The sequence below is a fragment of the Rhamphochromis sp. 'chilingali' genome (genome assembly GCF_963969265.1).
Source record: "Rhamphochromis sp. 'chilingali' genome assembly, chromosome: 21".
NCBI lineage: Eukaryota > Metazoa > Chordata > Actinopteri > Cichliformes > Cichlidae > Rhamphochromis > Rhamphochromis sp. 'chilingali'.
In genome coordinates, this window is record NC_137949.1 from 15220961 (window position 1) to 15244070 (window position 23110).

Genomic DNA, 23110 nt, shown 5'->3' on the forward strand with positions numbered 1-23110 from the left:
ATTAAATCGGCATAAGTATTGAGTCTCTCCTTGTTTGCGATGGCGATGAACGGGTTGAAGTCAGGCAGTAGTCGCTGTGTGGTCTAACAGGGAGCAGGTTGAAGAGGTGGAAATTCATTTCTTTCTCGTTACTCTTTTATTTTGAAAAGCACCGACCGGAAAAAAGTTCCCTTTACAGCCAATAGCTTGATGTTGTTTGGGTAGCACGGCTATTTTTTTTTACTACAAGTGGAGATTCGTTATTAAAATGAAGAAATCTCACTGTTAGCTTGTCTCCGGAGCAGAGATGGCTACCGAACAGCAGCCTAACTGGGCGGATATTCTTAAGAGGAGGTTAGCAAACTCCAAAAGAGGTAAAACAATGTAAACTGTGTTTAGCTGGCTAAGTTGAATGTACACTATCGATTTGTAATCAGTTAACTAATAAGAGTGTTCTTTTGCCGGATAGTTAATATTTAAGTTGGTTTTTATATTGTGTTTTTCTCCGGCAAAGACGAGAAGAGCGAAGAGGAAAATAAATCAGAAGAAACGGAGCTTTTCTCCAAATATTACACCGAGTGGAAAGGAGGAAGCAACAGCGGCAGCTCCTACAAGACCATCCCACGGTTCTACTACAGGGTATCAAATCAGTTCAATACATATGAAATCTGTAAAAGTCAAACAAAAACCTTAGTTTTGGAACTATTTTCTTTCCAATGTCTACATACGCCATCCAGAAGCAAACGTTACAGTTCACACACAGTTGTATTTAGACCTTTACATCCAGTCAATTTAATCATTTAATTAGTGGTAAGAGAGGAAAGTGTGATGCTAATTATTTAACTTGTGCGTAGTTGCTTGGACATGGCCACTAGATGTTGGGTTTCTTTCTGCAGCTGCCAGCAGAAGATGAAGTATTGCTTCAGAAATTAAGAGAGGAATCCAGAGCTGTCTTTCTCCAGAGGAAGAGCAGAGAGCTGCTTGATAATGAGGAACTGCAGGTAAAACGCACACAAATATATCATTGCTTCTTCTGCAGGTAAAGCAACACAAACTTTGTTTTTTCTTATGTTTCCTTTTATTTTCTGCAGAATTTGTGGTTTCTGCTCGATAAGCACCAGGTGCCTCCACTGACTGGAGAAGAGGCCATGATCAACTATGAAGCGTACCTGGAGGTGGGGGAAAAGGCTGGGAGCAAGTGCAAGTGAGTGATAACAAGTTCTCAACCCTAAAATTCATTTAAGTCTGTATTACACTGCTGGACGTATTCAGTCTAATTGTTAGATATTGATCACAGAGGATGTTGAATCAGTAAAAAGCATTTCCCTTAGGCTTGATCAACAGCATATCAAAACACCTATGGGAAATGTAGTTAGTAGTAGTAATAGTTAGTAGTCTATGCTCCCATCAAAGTTTAAGTCATGTGGGTCTAAGTGCACGCAGATTGTGCATGTATTATTAGGCAATTCTAGAGCTAATACATGTAAACAATCACTGACCCTCCAGGTATTTATCAGGCCCAAAACCCATGTAGGTGTCCCTCCAGGGTGTGCATCAGCCACTCTGGTCAATCTTGATAACCTTAACCCAATCACTGTTTCATTTAAATGTCTGCCCTATCAACTTTTGGTGCTACATTATATGTCTATCACGGTGTCCATGGGTAATTGGTCCTTAAGAAACAGCTACCTCATCTAACGAAGGCAGCAGGAATCCAAATTACTGAACTTGGGAAAATTTGTGATGAAAAATAAGAATACGGGACTCTTTCGAAGGAAGAGTGACCTTTAATGTGAGCGCGCTCAGAGCCTGAAGCAGAAAGATTGTGTTAAGCGAAAACAGATTTTGACGTGAAGCCATTAATATGTTTGAGTAAAGTTTTAATTGTTTTCTTTTCTTTCTTACTTTCAGAAAATTCTTCACAGCCAGAGTTTACGCCAAGCTGCTGCACAGTGACCCTTACGGGCGGATCTCCATCATGCAGTTCTTCAACTATGTCATGAGGAAAGGTTTGGACCTTTTTTCCTCTGCTTTGTTTCCACAGAGCCTCCTAAACAATATACCGTAAATTCTTTTCACCAACCACCTATCCAAGATGAGGATATAACACAAAATGCAATCAAACATCCATAGTACTAATGCTTGTTTCTGTTACTCTGTGCCATAGAAAATAAACTGGTGCAAATTTGCTATTGAAACTATGCTTTAAGTTACTGAAAGGAAAAAAAAAAGATTTTAGGTTTAGATTGTTTCTTTTGTGTTTTTCACCACTGTAACTATCCTGTTGCGGGCTCAGAAATACTACAATAATATTGCAAATTAAAAAGTTTTCACTTACCCTTCTGTTTTCTGTTCCTTCTCATCTACATCCAGTGTGGCTGCATCAGACCCGGATAGGCCTGAGTCTGTATGATGTGGCTGGACAGGGGTACCTCAGAGAGTCGGTAAGTTCAGCTCAAGTGACTTTAAAACAAAAAAAAATAATTTTATCTCAAGTGAAAATATAAATGCAGCAAAATGGTAATTCTTCTGATTCTTTGTAGGATCTAGAAAATTACATCCTGGAGCTGATCCCCACTCTGCCTCAGCTGGACGGCTTGGAGAAGTCCTTCTACTCTTTCTACGTCTGCACCGCTGTCCGCAAGTTCTTCTTCTTCCTCGACCCACTCCGAACAGGTGAGAGTAAACCCCATAAGAACGTGGCATATTACCATGCAAGTCAAGTCAAGTGGCTTTAATGTCATTTAAGCCATGTGCAGTGGTACAGTACACAACATTCCTCCAAGACCATGGTGCTACATATGACATATAACAGACACTTGCATGAACCAGGACAAGTGCTGAAAGATTATAGAGCAAGACAGAGTTGGTTTGCTAAACCTGAAATAAGGAAAACTCTGGATTTAAGTCTGAGTAACTCTCTGAGCCTAACCTGCTTGCTTGGCAGGATTTCTTTCTGCCTCCTCCCCTCCAGCTGTATCTGCAGCAGCTGACTCATTTCCTCCATTTATGCATCAGTGATTAATGTCTTTTGTTTAACATTTATAATCAATCTGTCATCTGGAAATGAAAAGAAAATATTATTATCTCCTCAGAATAAAATCTGTAGGCTGCTGTAACGCAGCCGTTAGGTTTGCAGTCAGTTTCCCTGCACTGAAACATTTGCCTTACATTACTGTAAAAAACAGTGTTTAAATAAAACTGCTCTGTGTGATGCTTTAGGTATGTAAAAGTCTGTGATCTGTCATTTGTCAGGGTGGGGTCACTGTCACAGTCACACTGAGAAGAAAATGCCTGTCACAGATGGAATTTTTATTTTATACCAGTCATCTTACAGCTCATTAATTATATAAGATCAGCTGAAGTTTAATCTCAGTTTAAAGTAAAAATTTGTTAACCCTAAATTTCTGAAACCAGAGCCTGATGGTCACTGTAAGGACTAACTTATTGCAGCTTTGCAGTTATTACAATAATAATTACAATACGCAAGACATAAGGAAAAATAATCATTTTGATCTTTATATGGAGCTATTTGCCATGTTTCCTGTGTTTAGGTTGTGTTAGGAGTGTAGAAAAGGTTGATTTTGGTTATCACACATAATATTTGTGGCTTCACTTCTTCACTTCCTCCCACCATCGACTCACTTCAGTTTGCTTACCGGACTAATCGTTCCACAGACGATGCCATATCTCACCTGCTCCACACATCCCTGAGTCACCTGGACACTGGCAGAGGGAATTATGTTAGGATGCTGTTCGTGGACTACAGTTCAGCATTCAACACAATAATTCCCTCTAAGCTTTTCACCAAGTTGACGGATCTAGGACTCAGCTCATCACTGTGTCAGTGGATCCTCAACTTCCTCACAGACAGACCCCAATCAGTGAGGGTAGGAAAACAAGTCTCCCCCTCCATCTCACTCAGCACTGGAGTGCCTCAGGGCTGTGTTTTAAGCCCCCTGCTGTACTCACTGTACACTTATGACTGTGTTGCCACATCCGACACCACCTCCATTGTCAAGTTTGCTGACGACACTGCTGTTGTGGGCCTGATCTCCGACAACATCGAGACGGCCTACCTGGAGGAGATTAGGAACCTGGAGACCTGGTGCCAGGAGAATAACCTCCTCCTAAACATCAGCAAGACTAAGGAGCTGATCGTGGACTTCACTACAAAGCAGGCGAGGAATTACAAACCCCTCATCATCAGTGGCACGCCAGTGGAGAGAGTGGACAGTTTCCGATACCTGGGTGTCCACATCACTCAGGACCTGTCATGGTCCTGTCACATCAACACCCTGGTTAAGAAAGCCCGTCAGCGTCTCTTCTTCCTCAGAAGACTTAGAGACTTCCATCTGCCACTGAAGGTGCTCAAGAACTTCTACTCCTGCACCATCGAGAGCGTCCTGACGTCAAACATCTGCACCTGGTTTGGGAACAGCACCAAGCAGGACAGACGAGATCTGCAAAGGGTGGTGCGCTCGGCAGAACGCATCATTCAATCAGAGCTCCCTGACCTGCTGTCCATCTACACCAAGCGGTGCAAGTCCAAAGCTAGGAAGATTATGATGGACCTCTCCCATCCCAACAATGGACTCACTGTTGAGGTCTGGGAAGCGCTTCCGCTCCCTTAAGGCCAAAACAGAGAGAATGAGGAGGAGCTTCTTCCCCCAGGCTATTCGGAGCCTGAACCAGGTGTAGCACTGGACTCTCCCACACACGTCACTATAAGACTGGACTCTCACACACGTCACCACACGCACCACCACACATTTGCTATAATTCCTATAATTTATAATCCTTATCTTTATAATCTCTTCTGCTATTTGCACATTCTTTACTGTAAATTCCTAAGTTAATTTGTAAATTTTTGTAGTAAATTGTAAATATTGTGAAACTTTTCTTCTGTCATTTAATGGTCGGGCATTGTACAGCTACAAGCATTTCACCCCCATGTCATACTGTGTATGGTTGTGTGTGTGTGACAAATAAAATTTGAATTTGAATTTTTTGTGGAGGTGTTGGTTTTTTGGTTTGGTGGGTTTTTTGTTGTTGTTTTGTTTTAAGTTATCTTACTTTTCTCCAGGAAAGATTAAAATCCAAGACATCCTGGCCTGCAGTTTTCTGGATGACTTATTGGAGGTATTTTTTATTTATTTATTTATTTTTCCTTGCTTGATCACACACAGTCTGTTATAGGATGCCAATAACAATAGGATGTTCACATTGAACCCTAAGCAACTCTTCCTCTTATTGATATCATCCTTTTTCTCCTTTCTCTGTCACCAGCTGAGAGACGAGGAGTTGTCTAAGGAGAGTCAGGACTCCAACTGGTTCTCGGCCCCGTCGGCTCTCCGAGTCTATGGTGAGATAACATCTGGACACATCTGCACAGCAGGATACCGGTGGTAATTGTATTCCTCTGTATTTAGAGGAATGTTGGTGAAAGGCCCAATTTTGGGTCAGTGAAGTTGGAGTGCTCTGTGTGGCATGTGTCTGTGTATCAGTGCCCTGTACTGTTGCTTACATCTGTGTTTTTAAATTGTGCAGGCCAGTACCTGAACCTGGATAAGGACCACAACGGCATGTTGAGCAAAGAGGAGCTTTCACGTTACGGCACGGCCACACTCACCTCTGTGTTTTTGGATAGAGTCTTTCAGGAGTGCCTTACCTACGAGGGTGAAATGGTACGGTCCATAACATTAACCGCTGGAGTATTGACTGCTGTGGCAGAGATGTTTTTGGTGGTGAGATCAGGTGACTGTGAGGACTTTCTCACACATCTTCAAGCAAACAGATTTAATCCTGAGCTGCTGACTGAGTGAACTCTGTGTGATCTCCTCAGGCAGCTAACACACATGCACGTCTAAAAGCAGTCGCTATAAATCTACTATACTGGCCACGGCTCCCATGTTTAAATGCCTAACTTTACATTAAAATAAGCATATTTACAGCCTCTATAGGTCTGTAAATACTTTACAGGGATGATTAACGCTTTAAAACTTTGTACCTCTTTTCCTCATTACCTCAGTTGTTATAGAGCTGAAGATTCACTGCATCAAATTGAAGCTGGGCTTATTCACATGCTGTTTTTATTCTTTGGCTCTCGTTACTGAACTGGACCTATTTTGTGCTGTGGTTCCTTTTTGAATCATTTTAAATGCACTGATGAATAATTTGCCTCACTGTGCAGTTTACTGTATTAACAGACTATCCAAGTATTTTATTAGTTTGCTATTTAGCACTAATCAGCAAATATCTAACCAGACTGGCTAAGCAGTAGCTCATAACTTCACTCCACCCTCTTGTCCAAATATGGCTCCAAAAACCAACGTGTTACTTCCCAAAACATCATTCCTGTGGTTTAAATATTTCAATATTTGTCTGACATGAATGTTTCTCCTTCTCTTTTCCAGGACTATAAGACCTATTTAGACTTTGTTTTGGCTCTGGAGAACAGGAAGGAGCCAGCAGCTTTACAGTACATCTTTAAACTTTTGGACATGGAGAATCAAGGACACCTCAACGTCTTCTCCCTCAACTACTTCTTTAGGGTATCGGCTGCACACGCTTCCGTGAAACGAAATCAAAAGGATTGATTCAGCAGTTTGTTTGTTTTTTTTCATTCAGTCTTTCTTGATCATTTTTCAGCAGTTTTTTTTTTCTCTTCAGGCCATTCAGGAACAGATCAAGCTGCACGGACAGGAGCCGGTCTCCTTCCAGGATGTAAAGGTACATACAGACAAACAGCACCTTATGTGGCCGTAATGGCCGTGGGCGATATTTTTGAACATTTAATTCTCTCTTTAGGATGAGATCTTTGACATGGTGAAGCCTAAAGACCCCTTCAAGATCACACTGCAGGACCTGGTGAACAGCTGTCAGGGCGACACAGTGGTCAGCATCCTGATTGACCTCAACGGTTTCTGGACCTATGAGAACAGAGAAGTGCTGGTCGCCAACGACAGTGACAGCGGCGGGGTTGGCGGGAGCAGCATGGCTGACTTTGACGATACATGAAGATGTTTCGGGGTTGAAACGTAAAGAGAATTTGATGTTTTACTCCCAAAAAATGGCAGGACATTGACCCTTCTCACCCGCACACATGTGAAGGCCTCGAAGGCTGGAAGACTCTGAAGGAAAAAGGAGGAATGTGCAAATGCTGATCTTTGTGTAAATACTGATCTTTTCTCCTACCTGTGAAATCTAGGTGGGTTTACTACGAAGGTAATTCAATATAGCTTTCTTCATCTGGTCCTGTGAGGAAGCTGCTGCTTCTTCTTCCTCACAAAATTTAAAATGTTCAAATGGGAATAAAATTGAATAGGAGTAAATTTAAAAAATCAAAAGGAAATATTATAAAATGGTAAATAAGCACAGCTTTACTAACACCTGGTAATAATTTGTTCTCTTTAATTGACAGTTAATTTACATCGAGTAGCTTGTTTACATTTAATTTTGGCATCCTCCGTTAAAGACCTGCTGGCTCATTAAATTAGCTTCGTAGTAACTCCCTCTGATTTACATGTGGGCTCTTTTTTTTTGTTTTTACTGGATTTCCTTTGTACGTTTTGTGAAAAATGCTCCTTTAAATTTCTACTTTAAATTATGATTTTCTTTAGAACTAATGTTTTTGTAAATTTTTGTAAAATTAAACATTAAATGATAAATGGACCCCTTTTCCCTTCAGAACTGCCGTAATTCTCTGTGGTGTAGATTCAACAAGATGCTGGAAACATTCCATGCTGACATGACAGCATCACACAGTTGCTGCATATTTGTCGTGATGTTAACCATGAATTAATCACAATTTCTTTTTTTCAAAGCTGAGTTCAATGTTATTCGTCACACCCAGGCCTGATTACAAATTACCTGTTAATTTGACAAATATAACCTGTCTGACAAAATGAAGTATGGCTTTAGAGAAAATATTCTGTGGCCGGCCGAGACAAAAGAACTTTTACAGTCCTGTTACATCTGGTTTGCTGTAATTGATGAAACAAGAAAATCTTGAATGCTCAGCCATCAGTTCATGCTCTGAAGCTCAAGCGCACTCAGATTATGTGGCATGACAGTGATCTGAAACAGACCAGCAAGCCCACCTCTGACTGACTCAAAAACCCAAAATAAGAAATATGGAGTGACCCAATCATAATCTGGGTTTAAATAAGAATGAGATTATTAGAGATTACCTTAAACAGGCTGTTTAAAAACCTTCTAATGTGTCTGAAATGCCAGTTACACGAACACTTGATTGCAGTTCTTGCCAAGAGTGGCAGAACTAGTGATCAGGTTTAGGTGACAATTACTTTTTCACACAGGCACAGGGATAGTTCTTCACAGCACTGTCTATAAAAGAAGAAATAAGTCACACTGTACAATTTTCAAAACAAAACACCCTTTTGATTATTTAAAGATTTTATTTACACACAGAATATAGAAATATAAAGATTCATTAAAAGCTTCACTTTAAATCAGAAAATATTTTGCATATGTTACCCTGCTTTACATAGTGAAAAAACATCCTTTATACTTAGTGAAAGACATTTAACTGCAAAGTGTACACATCTTTTGCTATGATACGCTGGCATTTCATTGGAGTCTGCTTGTGGACCGATTCTGACTATAAGCGCTGCTACTCTGCAAACTGAGATCTGAAGCCTGCCATCACACGTCACAGCCAAAGAGAAGATTAAAACAATTTCTAAGAGGCTTAGACTGGCACAAGCAAGGACATTCAAAGATTGAAGTATACACGAGCCACTGTTCACACCAGCGTAGAGCATCAGTTAGTGCTAGAGTCAGATTTAACTGTCGGAAGGTTTTAGATTTTATGTAAAGAGGCTGTAAATAACATCAAAATAGAAACGCAGCTGATTACTGTGACATCTCAAGAAAGGGAAGCAGCTGACTTCATCTTTAAGCAGCACAGAAATAATGAATGAAACATTAGGGCATGGGGAAATGTAACACTCAAACAAGCTGTTCAGAAATTAATAAATGTGCATCAGGTCAATAAATAACTAAACATCACAGTTATGGAGGCCACAGGTGAAACATTGTGGACGATGGAGAGCTTAAATATATTAAAACACTTGTAAGTAGTAAAGATTTTTGGATGAAAGAAATTGGTTAGGTCCACGCAGGAGATTTGGACGATTTGTTCATAGCTGGGACCTGATTCTTTTTTAATTGAGCTTTTAGGCATTTAAATCTTTGTTGTCTTTAGCACACACCTCCAAGCCTGTGGTGCATGAGTTTCATGAACAATGTGACAGCAATGAGTAAAGAAAAGATGCAAGGAAGTAATTGGCGGGATCCAAAATGAGGCATTGTTAGACAGATGAGAAGAAGAAAATATATCTGTTTTACTCTAAGACATTGAAAATTCCACTTTTAAAAAACGTTTTTGCCCATGATGACCTGATTTGGGTTTTTCCATTTGGGTCCATAATCTGTCTGGCTGTCTGGCTATATGTGAACAGCGCAGGTGCCTCCTTAAAGGGCCAGTTTACCCCCAAATCATTTGGATTACTCCTCTGATCTGTCTGGCTTTTTATAAATTGCTCTGTTTAAGACTGTAGAAATGTCTTCCTTCTCTTTTATATAAAGAACTAAAACGACGCTCCTCTCATGATGATCAAATCACAAAAACATTAAAAACCCAGGATGAAATGCAAGCCGTTTCATTTAGGAACTCTTTTTCTTTGTACTTTCTACATTCGCCAGTGAAAATAACAGTGCAGCTGAGCTCAGCCAGCTTGGTACTGCTCAGCTGAGAGCATTTACATTTCACGCTATCTTGAGCCTCTGGTCACGGGTAACTGGAGAGTTATGGTTGGCGGTTCGGCAGTAACGTCAGAGAGGCAGACATCTTTGCATCAGATACCTCGAAAATTGGGCATCTCACACCAAAACAACACAGGTGTGTAAACAGAGCTATGTGCACAAATTTGACGTTTTTTATTTTTACACCGAGCATCTTTTATGAATCAAAACACCGCGGCAGGAAAGATCAAGTATGAATAAGGTAAGCATGCAAAGGTGAAGGGTCACGATTCACTCATAAACATCTAAGAGACTGATTAACAGACTATATAACATGTACTGAAACGCTTTAGTCTTCATTTTGTAACTACTTCTAACCTTGAAAACCCAAAATATTAATACACAGTCCTATAAGAATGAGTTAATATATAAGGTCTATCGGTTTGTCTTCTATAAACATGTTAAGGCTTTTTCTGAAGCCTGACCAGAGATGACAGTGCAGCAAAGACAGGCTGAACTGGATAAGAGTGCAAAACTACTCAATCTCTTCATTGGCATATCAGTGAGGCAACAACTATAACATAACATGTTTCTGTTTAGCAGAGGGGGTAGGACCAACTCTCTTATTTTTGTCCAGTTCTGGATGGATTTTCACACCAGTCTGTAATTAATAATTGACTGTTGCCTTGAGGATCTACTTCATCATTTTAAAGTGAGCTGAACCTAGACCCTGTTTAACAGCCTAAGTACATATATCAGTCCCTGCCATACACAGATATACATTCACAAGTCAGGCTAGTGCAGCCATCTCCAGCCCTTTTTATGTTTCCCTGCACTCCAAGATCTTCCTTTATAAAATAAAAAAAAAATGTAAAAAAATAACAAAACTATTAGTTTACATAGCTGGGTAGATTAACGGGTTGTCAGCTAACAGAAGTGTGTGTGTGTTTTGGAGGTTTCTGTCTGCCACCGTCACTCTTCAGGAGGGGAGAGGAGACGGGACTCTGTTGGGGTCTTGGTTGCTGAGAGGAGGCTCAGGCTCGAGCTCGAAGCTGATGTTAACAAAGGAGGCCGGAGACACCTCAGGCTGCTCCACCGTAGCCAGACGAGGAGCTGTGGGATCGCCCCGCTTGCCTCTCTGTTGCTCCCCAAACCGATGCTCCGCCTCCTCTGCCAGACGATTCTCCTCCTCCTCTTCCTCCTCCTGCAGGAAAGCAACAGTGAGCCAGATTAATGTTAATGTTTTTGCTCCTCCGTTTGAGTAAGCAGCTTTTAAGCTGTGACATGGTGTTGTACCTCTTTCTTTATACGGTAGTACTCATCTATGGCATACTGGTACTTAGGTGTAGTGATGCCAAAGAGAGAGGCCAGTTTCTCTCCCATGTAGTCACATACTGCAAAAAAAACAAAACAAAACCAAAAAACCCACAAATTAGAGACATCTTCTAAACACTTAAAAAATGTTTAAAATACAATAATTATAAAACAATTTGTGAAATATGCATTTCATTTCAGGTTTTCTAAAGTATTTATAACATTTCCTGATATTCCCACTTCAAAAAGCTATTTTTAAAACTCCCTGAAAGGCTCTAAAGAGCCTTAATGTAGCGATGACACCAGGCAAACCTTCTAGCTTCCTTTTTTTACTTTTATTTAAATTTCTCTGGTATTAGAATGTATTTTCAACCTGCAACGGCTGGTGTTTTATGAGTAATTTTACAATGTAGAGTTTTACCTGATACAGTGGAGGTGGCCATCCTCCACATTTGGAACCAGAAGTAAGGACCCCAGGTCAGTTTGGACTAAAACGGGCAAGTGGACATGAGATATGATTAAAAAATAAATAAATCTCAAGAAGCATGTTGAAACATTTTAAAACTGCACGTATTATGTGTATCAGTGTTTCAGGTGCATCTTTTTCTTCTTGGACTATATTAGTATTCACAAGTCATAACAATCTGTACAGTATCTCATACTGGGCCTTCCAACTGAGTTCATCCTCTGACTGGAACAAACAATATTAGCTGAATTTCCCTTCAATATAAGCTCAACTTTCTTCCTCTTTTATATTTGGAAACACAAAGAAGTATAAAGAAACACTGCAGTTCCAAATGACTGAAACATAATATAGTTGCTCAGTTTTGTATCTTAACCTGCTGGTCTACTGTGTTCACCAGGAAGCTGTACACTTCAGCTGTGGGACTTAAAAACTCAAACTACGGGCTCAAAAATCCTTGAAAAACCTAATTGATTGTTGTTATTCGACTCTTGCTGTGCCAATAGCATACCGGGTCTACAGAAATAACTTCTTTCTTTGCAGTCTGCTCCTCTTCCTCCTCTTCATCAGTGCTGTACTCCTCCATGGTCTCTCCATTGGCAAAGTAAATGGTTCTGCGAGGAACCTTCACCTTCCTTGGCGTTCCCACGGGGTCCCCCATCTCCACAGTATCAAATTCTGCTTCCCCTCCTGTACTCTGGTGATAATTTGAAACTGTATGATATTTTTAATAAAACACATATATAAGTCAATAAAGAATTGATAGGCTGCCAAGGGATTCCCATGATGCATTGAGTTTTTCCTTTCCAGTCACCTTTCTCACTCACTATGTATTAATAGACCTCTCTGCATCGAATCATATCTGTTATTAACCTCTGTCTCTCTTCCACAGCATGTCTTTTATACTGTCTTCCTTCTCTCACCCCAACCGGTCGCAGCAGATGGCCGCCCCTCCCTGAGCCTGGTTCTGCCGGAGGTTTCTTCCTGTTAAAAGGGAGTTTTTCCTTCCCACTGTCGCCAAAGTGCTTGCTCATAGGGGGTCATATGATTGTTGGGTTTTTCTCTGTATCTATGAAGCGCCTTGAGGCGACTTATGTTGTGATTTGGCGCTATATAAATAAAATTGAATTGAATTGAATAGAAGAATTTACAGAAGTAAAAGCTTTTATTAGAGTAGAAAATGCTCAATTTCAGGCCTAATGTAAAAAACAGGTAGCAGATCAGTTCATAAAGTAGGATTGAGGCCTGGAATTTGATTTAAAAGTAATTTATATAATTTTAAAATGTATTTTATATCCAACAGGTAGCCAGTGAAGGATGATAGTGATGTGACCATTTTGCTGCTAGTGGTACTGGTACATTTGGACTACCTCCAAATTCTTCAACTTGACCTCAAATCAACAGTTGAAATGTGGACAAAGATGGAGAATGACACCCAAACCACATATAAACTGGGTTCGGAATGGGAATAGCCCTCCCAAAGCTCTGACCTAAACTCCTTGAAACTTTGGGAACAATGTTTAAAAGCCAGGTCTGTGCCAAGAAACCAACCAATTTAAATGAACTCTACTAATTTTTCCAAGATGAGTGGTCAAATATCCAACAAATTATGCAAGAAGCTTGTTTATGACTAACAAAAGCATCTGGTCAAGGTGCAACTTACTAAGGGACATTTAACCAAACATTAGTGGGGATGTCATGATGCATGCTCAATCATCCAGGTAAGGAAATCCCAAAAAGCTGATTCTGTGATTCTGAGACTGAAGAAGTCACTTGGATGAGTATCGAAAACGATACGTCCAGATGAACAGAATCACATTTTTGGGATTAGTAGGGATGTATGTAAAAATATTGACAACAATATCAGTATCTTCTTTTCCTAAAATCCAGCACTCATCGGGCTTTAAATTGCTGTTTATATAAAACCCTTACAGGTACAAAAATAAAAGTGGTCTAATGTGTTTTTCTAAGAGCTGACTGCACACAAAATACAACTCGCGACATCAAAGTACTGGTTAGAGAGTTTAAGTGACTTCAGTTGCTTTGTTTTTGTTGCCCGTTAGCTTCGTTGCTAAGGAAGTAGTTAACTATTAATACTACAAATCTTTATATGAGCTGTCACATAAAGAGAAAATAGTAAACATTTTAATAGCATCAACTAACCTTTTCAGTTTCCATAGTTTGTCCCAATGTAACATTGACATTCGCCAAATACAACGACAAATCTGCCATTACACCTACTTACACCTCACCGTGTTTCTGAGGGCTACTTCCTATTATCGTCAGGAAGAACAAATTTCCTTTCTGATTGCTTCATAATAAATGTTTTACAACATTAAAGGTACATTTTAATTGTTCTTCTGCGTGATCAAATGGCACCGACAGTACTCAAAGAGCCAAAATAACAGCTAAGTTTAATCAACCAGTGTTTTATTTCATTGTTATAGTCATAAAACAATTAGTGTGTCTTATTTTGAAAGTGGGGACCGGATGCTGGGGTTCACCCAGCGTTAGCTTGCTCCTCCGGTGGTGTTTTGGTCCAGTTGGCGCTGCTCCTCACTCGCCAAGATGACAGCGAGGAAGTCTGGTTCACGACTGGAGATAGAGATAGAGCGATGCCGCTCGGAGGCCCAGTGGGACAAGATTCCAGAGTTGGTGCGACAGCTCTCGGCTAAGCTGATATCAAACGGTAGGAAGTGTGCCGGGTTTCTCCGCTGTTCGTTCATCCAGTGTATGGGGCCTCCTCCCTGGCCTCAGTCCTCGCTACTTCCTGGCAGAGGCAGCCGATGCTGGGAGTTGTCGCCTCTGCTTAGAGCCAGTTACCTCGTAAAGACTTAAGAAAGAGATGTGACAGGTCTTTGTTAAACTTTAGGAAGGTTTGAGTTTAAAGATGTGAACAGTTTTCGCTGCTGTGATTGAGTTCCTGTGTTCTGACAGCTCAGTTTCCTGTCACGCAGAACTTCATTCAGAAATGTATCCATTTAACGTTGGATGTGTTTGACTGGTGTGGAGGATCAATAACGTTTTATGAATTGTACTTCAAGAAACATCGCTAGAGTAAAACGACAGATTTATCTCACATTTTTTATTTATCTATTTATATTTTTAAGCTCACTGTCCCCTTGCCACCAGTTAAACCGATTTGGGGCGCTATCGGGGTACTTACTCGATACTTTAATAAATTAATATGACCTCTGCCAATTTTTATTTGTGCCGAATTTTCCAGAAGGTTATAGTTCTAAGTTGTACCCCTTAACATTTATTTAATGACGGCCATGCGTTTGCTGAAACCACTATATATTTAAATGTGGTAGTTTTTCAAATTCTCTCTGGTTGGCTAAGATAGCTACAATACGTGCTAGCTGTCAAACCGCTTTCTCAGGGTATCAGTAAACGACAGTGTGATATTTTAGTTTAAAAGATAAAACCAGTTAAGCAAGGCTGATGTGTTACTCACGACAGACTTTTTTTTTTTTTAATTCTTATTTTTATTTTTTTGGTTATTATAAAAGTTACATGCAAGAAGGACTTTCTCACTTTTCTTAATGACATTTGAATGAAATGAAAATAAGATGAGAGATGTAAACTACTTTAACAGAACTATAGTCAAACTCATTTATATGCCAACCTTTGTCATGCAATTTAAATGTGCTTAGCTTTTATGTTTAAACATCATTATTGTTACACAAGGAAACGTTGGTTTATTTTTTTTAAACTTGTATCATTGCATCTGTAAAGGATATGAAACTGGAAATGAGAGAGATTTATTGTGAGATTTGAAAGAAGCAGACAATAAAGCAGGAACTCTGTAAAAACACCTTAACTAAAAAAAATTAAAACTGTTGTTTCAATTAAAAACAACTAAAATATAGTAGTGAAGAGTAAGTATAACTGTAAAAACAAATACAACTGTAAACAGAATCCCAGTAAACCTGTATCTTCTGCCTGATGGGAGAAGACTGAATAGGTGATTTGCAGATTAGGCAAGGTCAGTGGTGGTATAGTGTGAAGCTGTGGAAAATAGACTGCATCCAATGATCTTGAGAGCTATATGTACTGCTTTTTCAAGCTGTTGTTTGTCCTGATTGGTTGTGCTTAGCTGTCTTGGTGGGCTTTACTAACAATGACAGTGGTGTTCATGTCCCTTGATAACTATTGATGTATAGTGCTGCCCAGGAAGCGGAAGGACGAGACCCTCTCCAACAACATGGCCAGTGGTGGAAAAGGAGAGATGTTGAACTATTTCCCTTTTAGAGTCAACAGTAAGCTCTTTAGTTTGAGATGTGTCGAAGGTCCAACTGTTGTCTTTTCACCACCTCATCAGCTGCTGTTCCTCACTCCAGTATGCAGATTCCCTTCCTGTCACAGATAAGACTTACTGCAGTGATATCATCAGTGAAGTTAAAAGAAGCGGAGGCATTTTCCTGTAATTATTTTGGCCACTTAGTAAACAAAATAAAACAAGCTTTGTTAAATTCAATTTCACGTATATGAAAAGCCATAATTGGCCTTTGTTTAAGCTACAACCCCTTTAGTGAGCACCAGATTGTTTTTGTATAACAGAGCATAAAAGTCTGTTCATGATGACCTGAAGCCTCAGGATGTTTCGTAAGTACCTAGTAAATTCAAGACCTAAATTCAAGTCCACTGTAGACTAGATGTGGATTTGGGGAATCACCACTGATAGTATACAAAAGAAGGAAGTAGCAACTATCACTTTAAACACAGGTTTGGTCTCCACATTTTTGCATTTTTATCCAGCACCTTTTTTGTTTGTTTTGGAGTCATTAGTGAAGATATTCAGATCAGAGCCCGGAGTGCATAATTCTGTCTGGTATGTGTGCAAACAAAGCAGTGTTTCTCCGTGTGCAGATTTGCCATTCTCACTGTAACCCTGAGTAGTTTCTGAATAACCATTAAGCCTCAGTTCATGCATCATAATTTACACTCGGGGTGTTTTGAGCCCCTGTTACGTCCATATTTTCTTCTGTGTTACTTCTTTGCATACTTTTATGGCATTAATTTAAGTCCATGTTGCTTGGCAGATATTTTGCGTGAGCGTACACAGGTTACAGGGTTTGCCATTGTTGGCATGTGGTTGTAGCGACAGCTTGGCTATAGGAAGCTTAGATCAAAGGATAAAGTAGATGAAGGCACTGCATGTACTGCATTGATGTTAATGCCTCATTGACAAACTCAGGTGGTTGAGAGAGAACTTTAACCAGGTGTTCACCCTGCATTAGGCCTTAAAGTCATAAGGCAAATAATGAATGAAAATGGCACACCTTTACAGGTGAGTATCCAAGGAGAACATGCAAACTGCACACCAAGCAACCAGAAATAGGCAGGTTAGGGAGAAACCTAGTGTAAGACAAATAAGGATTTTTTTTGAACTGGGTCTCATGCTCATGAGCATAATAGATCAACTGTAAGCTCTCAAAATGTTGGAGACATGCTGGATGAGGACAAGAGGATTTGATGTCATGGTTGCTCTGACCTCCTGATTGTTCCAGATGACCTGGGCGAGCTGCTGTTGGGTGAATGTAAGCTGCAGACGTACCTGAAGGAGAATCCCATCAAGCAAGGTACAAGTCCCAGGGTCCAACGGCCAAAACTGCTGGAGGTCAGGAAGCATCTCACTGCTGCTCTGGACAGAGGAAACCTGAAGGTAACCACTGGGCTGAAAATCAAAACTCCGAACACATCCTTTATTATTTATTTATTTATTCATTTATTCCTCTCTTCTAGCCGGATTACATCCAGGAAGCTAGCCTGTTAATGGCCAAACTGTGCTATGTGGAGGGAGAATACAAAGATGCTTTAGGTGACACACATTTCTCATATTCGATATTTTTTCCCCCTCATTTTAGTGAATAAGTAGGTCAGTTTATTAATACATAATTCGTGATTTGACAGGGCACTACAGCAAGGTGAACCTGGACGACATGCAGCTGGCTGGAGCTCCTGTGTACAGGCTGTCTATGATAGCAGAGTCTTATGCGACTAAAGGTATACACAGTCCTTGTTTGTGTCCTCCTTAACCTCACTTAAACTGTCATCAAGCTAATCAGCACTAATCTCTGCAGCACCTCTTCTCTCCACACGGTGGCAGTGCAGTGCCACAGATGTAAAAAGAAGCCGCAGACTGCACTGTTTGTCTTTGAATGTGTTTAACTGATTTCATCTGGGAAAACATTCATCAGTGACAGTAGGTGATGGTGTCAAATAGGGCAAAATGTCTCCCAGTCACACCATGTTTCTTCTTCTCTCTTTCTTCCTCAGGTTTGTGCCTAGAGAAAGTCCCAGCTGCTTCACCGTCTCTATCCAATAAGAACGCCGGGTCTCCGGCGTCCAACAGGAGCATGACCGAGCGGGAGCAGGAGATCATCACCTGCTACGAAAAGTCTGGAGACATTGCTTTGCTCTATCTGCAGGAGGCCGAGAAGGTGTGTTGTCAGGCTGTGATGGCTTCACAGAGTGCAGCGTTTTCTCTGCGTGTTGTTGTTTTTCACTGTCCTTATGGGCGTGTGATGAACATCCTGCTGACTGCGTTCGAGTTTGACTGATGCGCCACCGCCCTCGACGGCCAACTGACAAACAAATCTCTTCGTCTTTATTTGCCGAGAGCACAGGCTGAGCAAACTGCAGTAAAACTGAGAAGGATGCAGCTCAAATATTCCAACCTGGATGTAGTGATACTTGTGAGAAATTCAACAAAACGTGTGCAATATTACAGGTGCTAGTTAAGGAACACTTTAACGATGTCATGATAATGTATTTAAGACATAGATGGGAAAACCTTCTGTTTATTTTAAAGCAGAAAAGCAGCTTATCAAATGCTGAAACGGGAGATATTTGATTGTTTGTTGAGACTCTAATACCAGAAACTTGCATAGCTTATCTTTTAACATCTTTCTTATTAGTGTTTTAGAGTTGAGGGGCTGTACAGCATGGAAATATACTTTTTTTTCTTTAAACAACAACACTGGGAACAGTGGGTACATTCATCAAATCACAGAGATGAAACTCTTAAGGGAATGAACTAAAGGAACATTTTTTTTTCCCTCCAAAATAATCTCTTTATCTCTCCTGGTGTGCAGTCCTCTTATAATGCACTCCCTGATCCTTAAAGTATTTTACTGTATTCTAGTTTATATTCAAAAGTATGCAAAGCAGCTTTCAGACTAATTTCCTCCACCTTTTGTGTATATATGTATATATAATATATAGTTATAAGAGATTTTTTGTTTTTAATTATTGTTTTCCAAAACTACCTTATCTGTCTTTTGTTGTCTGGTGGTTTGCACGTCTTTAAACATTTTAAAAACTCCGAAATAAAAAGAGAGTTAATAATCAAAAAGGAGAGAGAGCAAATGCTGCAGTACCAGGTTTGACTGTTCACTTGCTTATTTGATCGTTTTCAAAAGGAGAAAAGCACAATGTCAATAGTCTTTCAGGAGTGGTCCGGTATTTTTAACACCGTTACGTTTCCTTAAACGTGGACTCCTCTGACCCTGAAAGTTAAATGTTAAAATTTGACTGCTCCTCAAGAAGTTGTTTCAAGCTTGTTTAATTACGTCCAAAAAGACCGTAAAAGGAAGTATTTAGTAACCACATTTAGTTTTTCGATATAGCCTGATATCAGATTCTTTGTCATATATTGTGTCTTTGTGACACACAATATATTTCCGGCAGGTGTCAATTTTTGGACTGCCAATGAGCCAGTTTAGCACCTGAAGTCATTTACTAAAAACGGACATTATAAGAGAGAGACATGGAACTTGAATAATCCTGAATTGAAATTTGTGGAAGAATTCTGCAACGGGAACGATGGTTGTGGAAGTTTAATATTCACTGAGGGACAAAATCAAATCAAATAAAGCGGAGGTTGAAAAATCAAAGTAAAAATCAATAGAAGTAAACAGTTAAAAGTCATGCAGTGATTTCCACTGCAGAATCGTGTCTGTTTTTTAAATGCAGAGCCGCCTGAGATTAAAATAAGTCTTATTGATTCAGGTTAGGAGGGGTTGAGTAAACTTCTCGTTCTTTTTGTTGTTTGTTGTTGCATAGGCGTTGTCAGCAGGGATTCAGAACCGCAGTCCAAAGCCTGGCCCGACAGCTCAGGACCAGGAGCTGGGCTACTTCCTAGAGACGGGCCTTCAGAGAGCCCATGTCATCCACTTCAAGAATGGGTAAGGGGGGTGGGGAACACATGGTGGTGAACCTGAGAGATCAGACAGGAAAGTTTTTACCTCTCTGGCTCTTGCTGATGTTTTTTTTTCTTTTTTTTCTTTTTTTTTTAAACCTTAGCAGCCCTCTGTGGGCATTCTTCACTCATTCAGCAGTTGTAGTGTTACAGAGCTGCTGACAGGTGGAATAAAAGCAAAAAAAAAAAAGTGTGAACATGGTTAAGTAACGTTCACGGTTGAGCTCAGAGCAGTTCACACAGCGGTGTTGCGCTAAATGCTGCTGGTGGTTTCAGTGTTGCAGCAGCTGCTGGACGCCTCATGATAGTCTCTTTCCTACAGGGTTTCTGTTTTTTGTTATTTGTTTTTTTTCTTTCTTTTTACTTATTGCTAAATGATTGTTTTTGCTGTGAAGCAAACCAAAAATATGTAGACAGTATACATACTCTGTTTTTGTAAATATTAAAGTCTGGCCTCTGCTATGAACATGCCAAAGTCTGGCCTCAAATATGACATCACGCAGCAACTTGTCATAGTTTCTAGGAATAACATGGTTTCATTTGAAGCTTCTAGCATAAAAAAAAATGCCTCACACAGCATTAAATGTCCATAAAAAATATATTGTGTGTGTATATATTGGAATGTGACTTTAAATAAGGCCTGTTACTCTTTAACTTTCCTGTCATGTGTATGGCCAAAGGTTTAAAAAATTAGGTCATCCTGTGTAGAGAGTTTCTTCTGCTTTTGGCTTTGCATGATGTAAATGTGGGATGATATGGTTTGAATGGTTAAAGATTTCCAGTACAGAAATCTCAGTCACATGACGTTGCCTGTGAGCAGAAAGCCCACCTGCTGGTGGCAGCAGTAGCAGCCAGTCAGAGGAATGTTAAAAGGTTGGTGGAGCTGAAACGGTTTAATTCAAACTTAGAGTCCCCACAATATAAAAACAGAATTATTTTAAACTGATAGTCATGCAAAGATATTCAGAGAGTCCAAGTATAAAAACATGGAGCTGGAAATTTGTGTCTGAAATTAGTGAGTTTATATTTGCACCATTTTCAAATTGTTTAAAAAAAAAAAAAAAGTAAATGATGTGAAACAGTATGGTCTCCTAAACAGTTGTGTTCTGGTGCATGCATAGGCTTGCTTTTACAAAATGTAATCAGAATAAACTAAGTAAGTGGAACCTAATTCAACACCTTTATCTAACGGTTTCTGTTTGTTTCCAAGGGGAAGCCAATGAAACTGAGCTAAATCAACTTGTTTCAGACAGAAGATAAACAGAAAAATTGGGATTATTTTGAACTCTGAATCATGCAAAGCTACTCAAGTGGTCAAAGAAAACCAATACACACAAAATTAGGCGAGTATGTGCACTGGACTCAGTGTTGTTCAGCAGCCAGTAATATTTTTTTTTTTGTCTTCCCTGTTTCCTGTCTCCATCATTGCAGCAACCTGACACAAGGTGTGGGCAGGTTTCGAGAGATTCTTCGGGCTATTGAGACCAGAACCACCCAGAACCTACGAATGGTGAGGAACAGTTTATTAACACTTAAGGGAACAGCTTGGAATTTTTGGGGAACATAATTGTTTGCTTCATAGGTACTTTAAGGTACTAGAAGTAAGATTTTGTTCTTGTTTTTTTTTAAACAGTTCAAACTGTTGTTGCACATTTAAGCTGACAGAAGTCAAACTGAAAACATTTTGTGCTCCAGAACTTTAGTTTTCATGGGCGTGCTATCATTTCACCTACACTGACACATGAAATGATGACTCTGAGAATGTTTGAAGTAGAGCTGGGCGATATAAGATTTTTTCATATCACGATATGTTTTTTTCATTTCAGGCGATAACGATATCTATCACGATATAAGCCAAATAACTATATTTGTAAGATTTAAATGTGCCGTTGCTCACAAGTAAAATGTGAAATAATCAGCAGCTTGTTTTTATTTAAATATTTATTTCCCATAATAAGTTCAACAGGGTAGATGTACTTAAGGAACATGAGACTTTTTCAGATAGATAAAGGCAAATATTGCAAACTACACAAAAGGCAGCCGCTAAAGCGTTTAAGTTTCAAAATAGAACAAACGAAACAGACTAAATTGTCAATTCCACTTAGAAACAAAATATTAATTCTAAAAATAAATTGTTTTACAGAAGAACAGACAAAACTGACTAACTTTTGTCAATATCAAATAAACTGAGAACTAAAAGGAAATTCTCAATCTCTCCTTGTTGTATAGCTTAGCTTTTCAAACAGTTTTAACAGTTACTTTAGTCTGACAAAAGCCGAATGACGAATTAGCGCTTCCAGTCAGAGACTGAGGCTACGTCCACACGTACACGGGTATTTTTGAAAACGGAGATTTTCCGTTTTCGTTTTAAAAAAATAATCCCGTCCACACATAAAGGCAGAAATGAAGGAAAACGCTGCTATGAACATGCCAAAGCAGCAGGTGGCGCTAGATTCCTAACCGTGCAGAAATGTTGGCCAATCTAGAAGCCTCGGTGGGAAAAAGTAAACAAAGCTGGGGCATAGAAGCAGAACAGAGTCGTATGTGTGGACGGACAGTAACTGTGTGTATATGTAAGCATTTAAACACTGCAGAGAGTAGAGCAGTATTATAGAAATTCATTAGACCGAAACAATAACGTGGCGCACAGTGTGACGTCAAAATGCGCACATCTTTGACGCTGCGTTTTCTCCGTTTTTCTAGTCCACACGTAAATGCAAATACGGAGTTTTTAAAAATCTTCGTTTTCAGTGACCAAAAACGCCGTTTAAGTGTGGACGAAAGGTGCAAACGCATAGAAAAATCTGCGTTTTCAAAAATACCCGGGTACGTGTGGACGTAGCGCATGCACCAGTTTATTGTATTTCCAGACTTGCTTTCGGCACAATTTACAGTGCGCGCTACTCTGTTTTTTGTCAGACTTGAAATAGCCGAAATACCTTCACACTACGGAACTTCTTTGGCTCTTCCGTTCGACAATCTCTCCGGCATTGGAACCATCATCTGTTTTCTCTTCGGTAACCTTCGGTCACGCTCGGTTGATTTTTCTAGTCGGCACACTCATTTCCTCCATTACCCGGGCGGTACGGTGGCTGGCTGCTTCCCAAACAAATACACATGTGCGGCTTGGCACTTGTGCTGTAAGTAACAAGTCACGCGACGTGACGCTGCGGCTGTGATTGGTTCGGCTCTGCGTTACTTAATTTGGATTGGCTGTTGTTTTTGTTTTGTTTTGTTTTTTTGTTTTTTTTAGGACAAGAGCGGTGAGGTCTATCGCGATAGTTGAATTTTTCTATCGAGAAAAAGTTATATCGCGATACATATCGTTATCGTTCTATCGCCCAGCTCTAGTTTGAAGCAAAGTTAGAGTTATGCCTCAG

The 23110-nt window shown here is 39.9% G+C and overlaps 3 protein-coding genes across 4 annotated transcripts in view; 2 read left to right on the plus strand and 1 right to left on the minus strand.

Annotated features, from left to right (window-relative positions):
• Nucleotides 1–170: 170 nt before the first annotated feature.
• Nucleotides 171–7797, plus strand: ppp2r3c (protein phosphatase 2, regulatory subunit B'', gamma). The gene is made up of 13 exons (XM_080871835.1): nt 171–353; nt 494–618; nt 876–980; nt 1071–1183; nt 1891–1988; nt 2353–2423; nt 2523–2655; nt 5066–5121; nt 5269–5344; nt 5530–5666; nt 6396–6533; nt 6652–6711; nt 6790–7797. Exons 1-13 carry the CDS (start codon nt 287–289, stop codon nt 6997–6999), a joined length of 1389 nt encoding a protein of 462 aa, XP_080727961.1. The 5' UTR covers nt 171–286; the 3' UTR covers nt 7000–7797.
• Nucleotides 7798–9557: 1760 nt separating this feature from the next.
• On the minus strand, nt 9558–13802 carry fam177a1 (family with sequence similarity 177 member A1). Its single transcript, XM_080870073.1, has 5 exons — nt 13688–13802; nt 12036–12221; nt 11483–11549; nt 11044–11141; nt 9558–10951 (listed from the first exon to the last, which is right to left on the minus strand). Exons 1-5 carry the CDS (start codon nt 13754–13756, stop codon nt 10727–10729), a joined length of 645 nt encoding a protein of 214 aa, XP_080726199.1. The 5' UTR covers nt 13757–13802; the 3' UTR covers nt 9558–10726.
• A 241-nt stretch (nt 13803–14043) lies between these two features.
• Nucleotides 14044–23110, plus strand: part of ttc7b (tetratricopeptide repeat domain 7B) — a 30271-nt gene continuing 21204 nt past the window's right edge. For both annotated transcript variants that reach the window (XM_080870207.1, XM_080870206.1), the window contains exons 1-7: nt 14044–14213; nt 17038–17192; nt 17273–17348; nt 17441–17533; nt 17807–17970; nt 19595–19716; nt 21162–21240. In XM_080870207.1, coding sequence (XP_080726333.1) covers nt 14093–14213; nt 17038–17192; nt 17273–17348; nt 17441–17533; nt 17807–17970; nt 19595–19716; nt 21162–21240 — 810 coding nt within the window. In that variant the 5' untranslated portion in view covers nt 14044–14092. The remainder of the gene's footprint in view (nt 14214–17037; nt 17193–17272; nt 17349–17440; nt 17534–17806; nt 17971–19594; nt 19717–21161; nt 21241–23110) is intronic.

Bases quoted from the DNA above. Each gene is read 5' to 3' on its own strand.
- ppp2r3c (XM_080871835.1), top strand. From the start codon at position 287: ATGGCTACCGAACAGCAGCCTAACTGGGCGGATATTCTTAAGAGGAGG. The intron at 354-493 runs GTAAAACAATGT...TCTCCGGCAAAG, and splicing joins GTTAGCAAACTCCAAAAGAG to ACGAGAAGAGCGAAGAGGAA. The intron at 6,534-6,651 runs GTATCGGCTGCA...TTTTCTCTTCAG, and splicing joins CCCTCAACTACTTCTTTAGG to GCCATTCAGGAACAGATCAA.
- fam177a1 (XM_080870073.1), bottom strand. From the start codon at position 13,756: ATGGCAGATTTGTCGTTGTATTTGGCGAATGTCAATGTTACATTGGGA. The intron at 12,222-13,687 runs GTTAGTTGATGC...AATTATCACCAG, and splicing joins AAACTATGGAAACTGAAAAG to AGTACAGGAGGGGAAGCAGA. The intron at 11,550-12,035 runs GTATGCTATTGG...TGCCCGTTTTAG, and splicing joins AAGTTATTTCTGTAGACCCG to TCCAAACTGACCTGGGGTCC.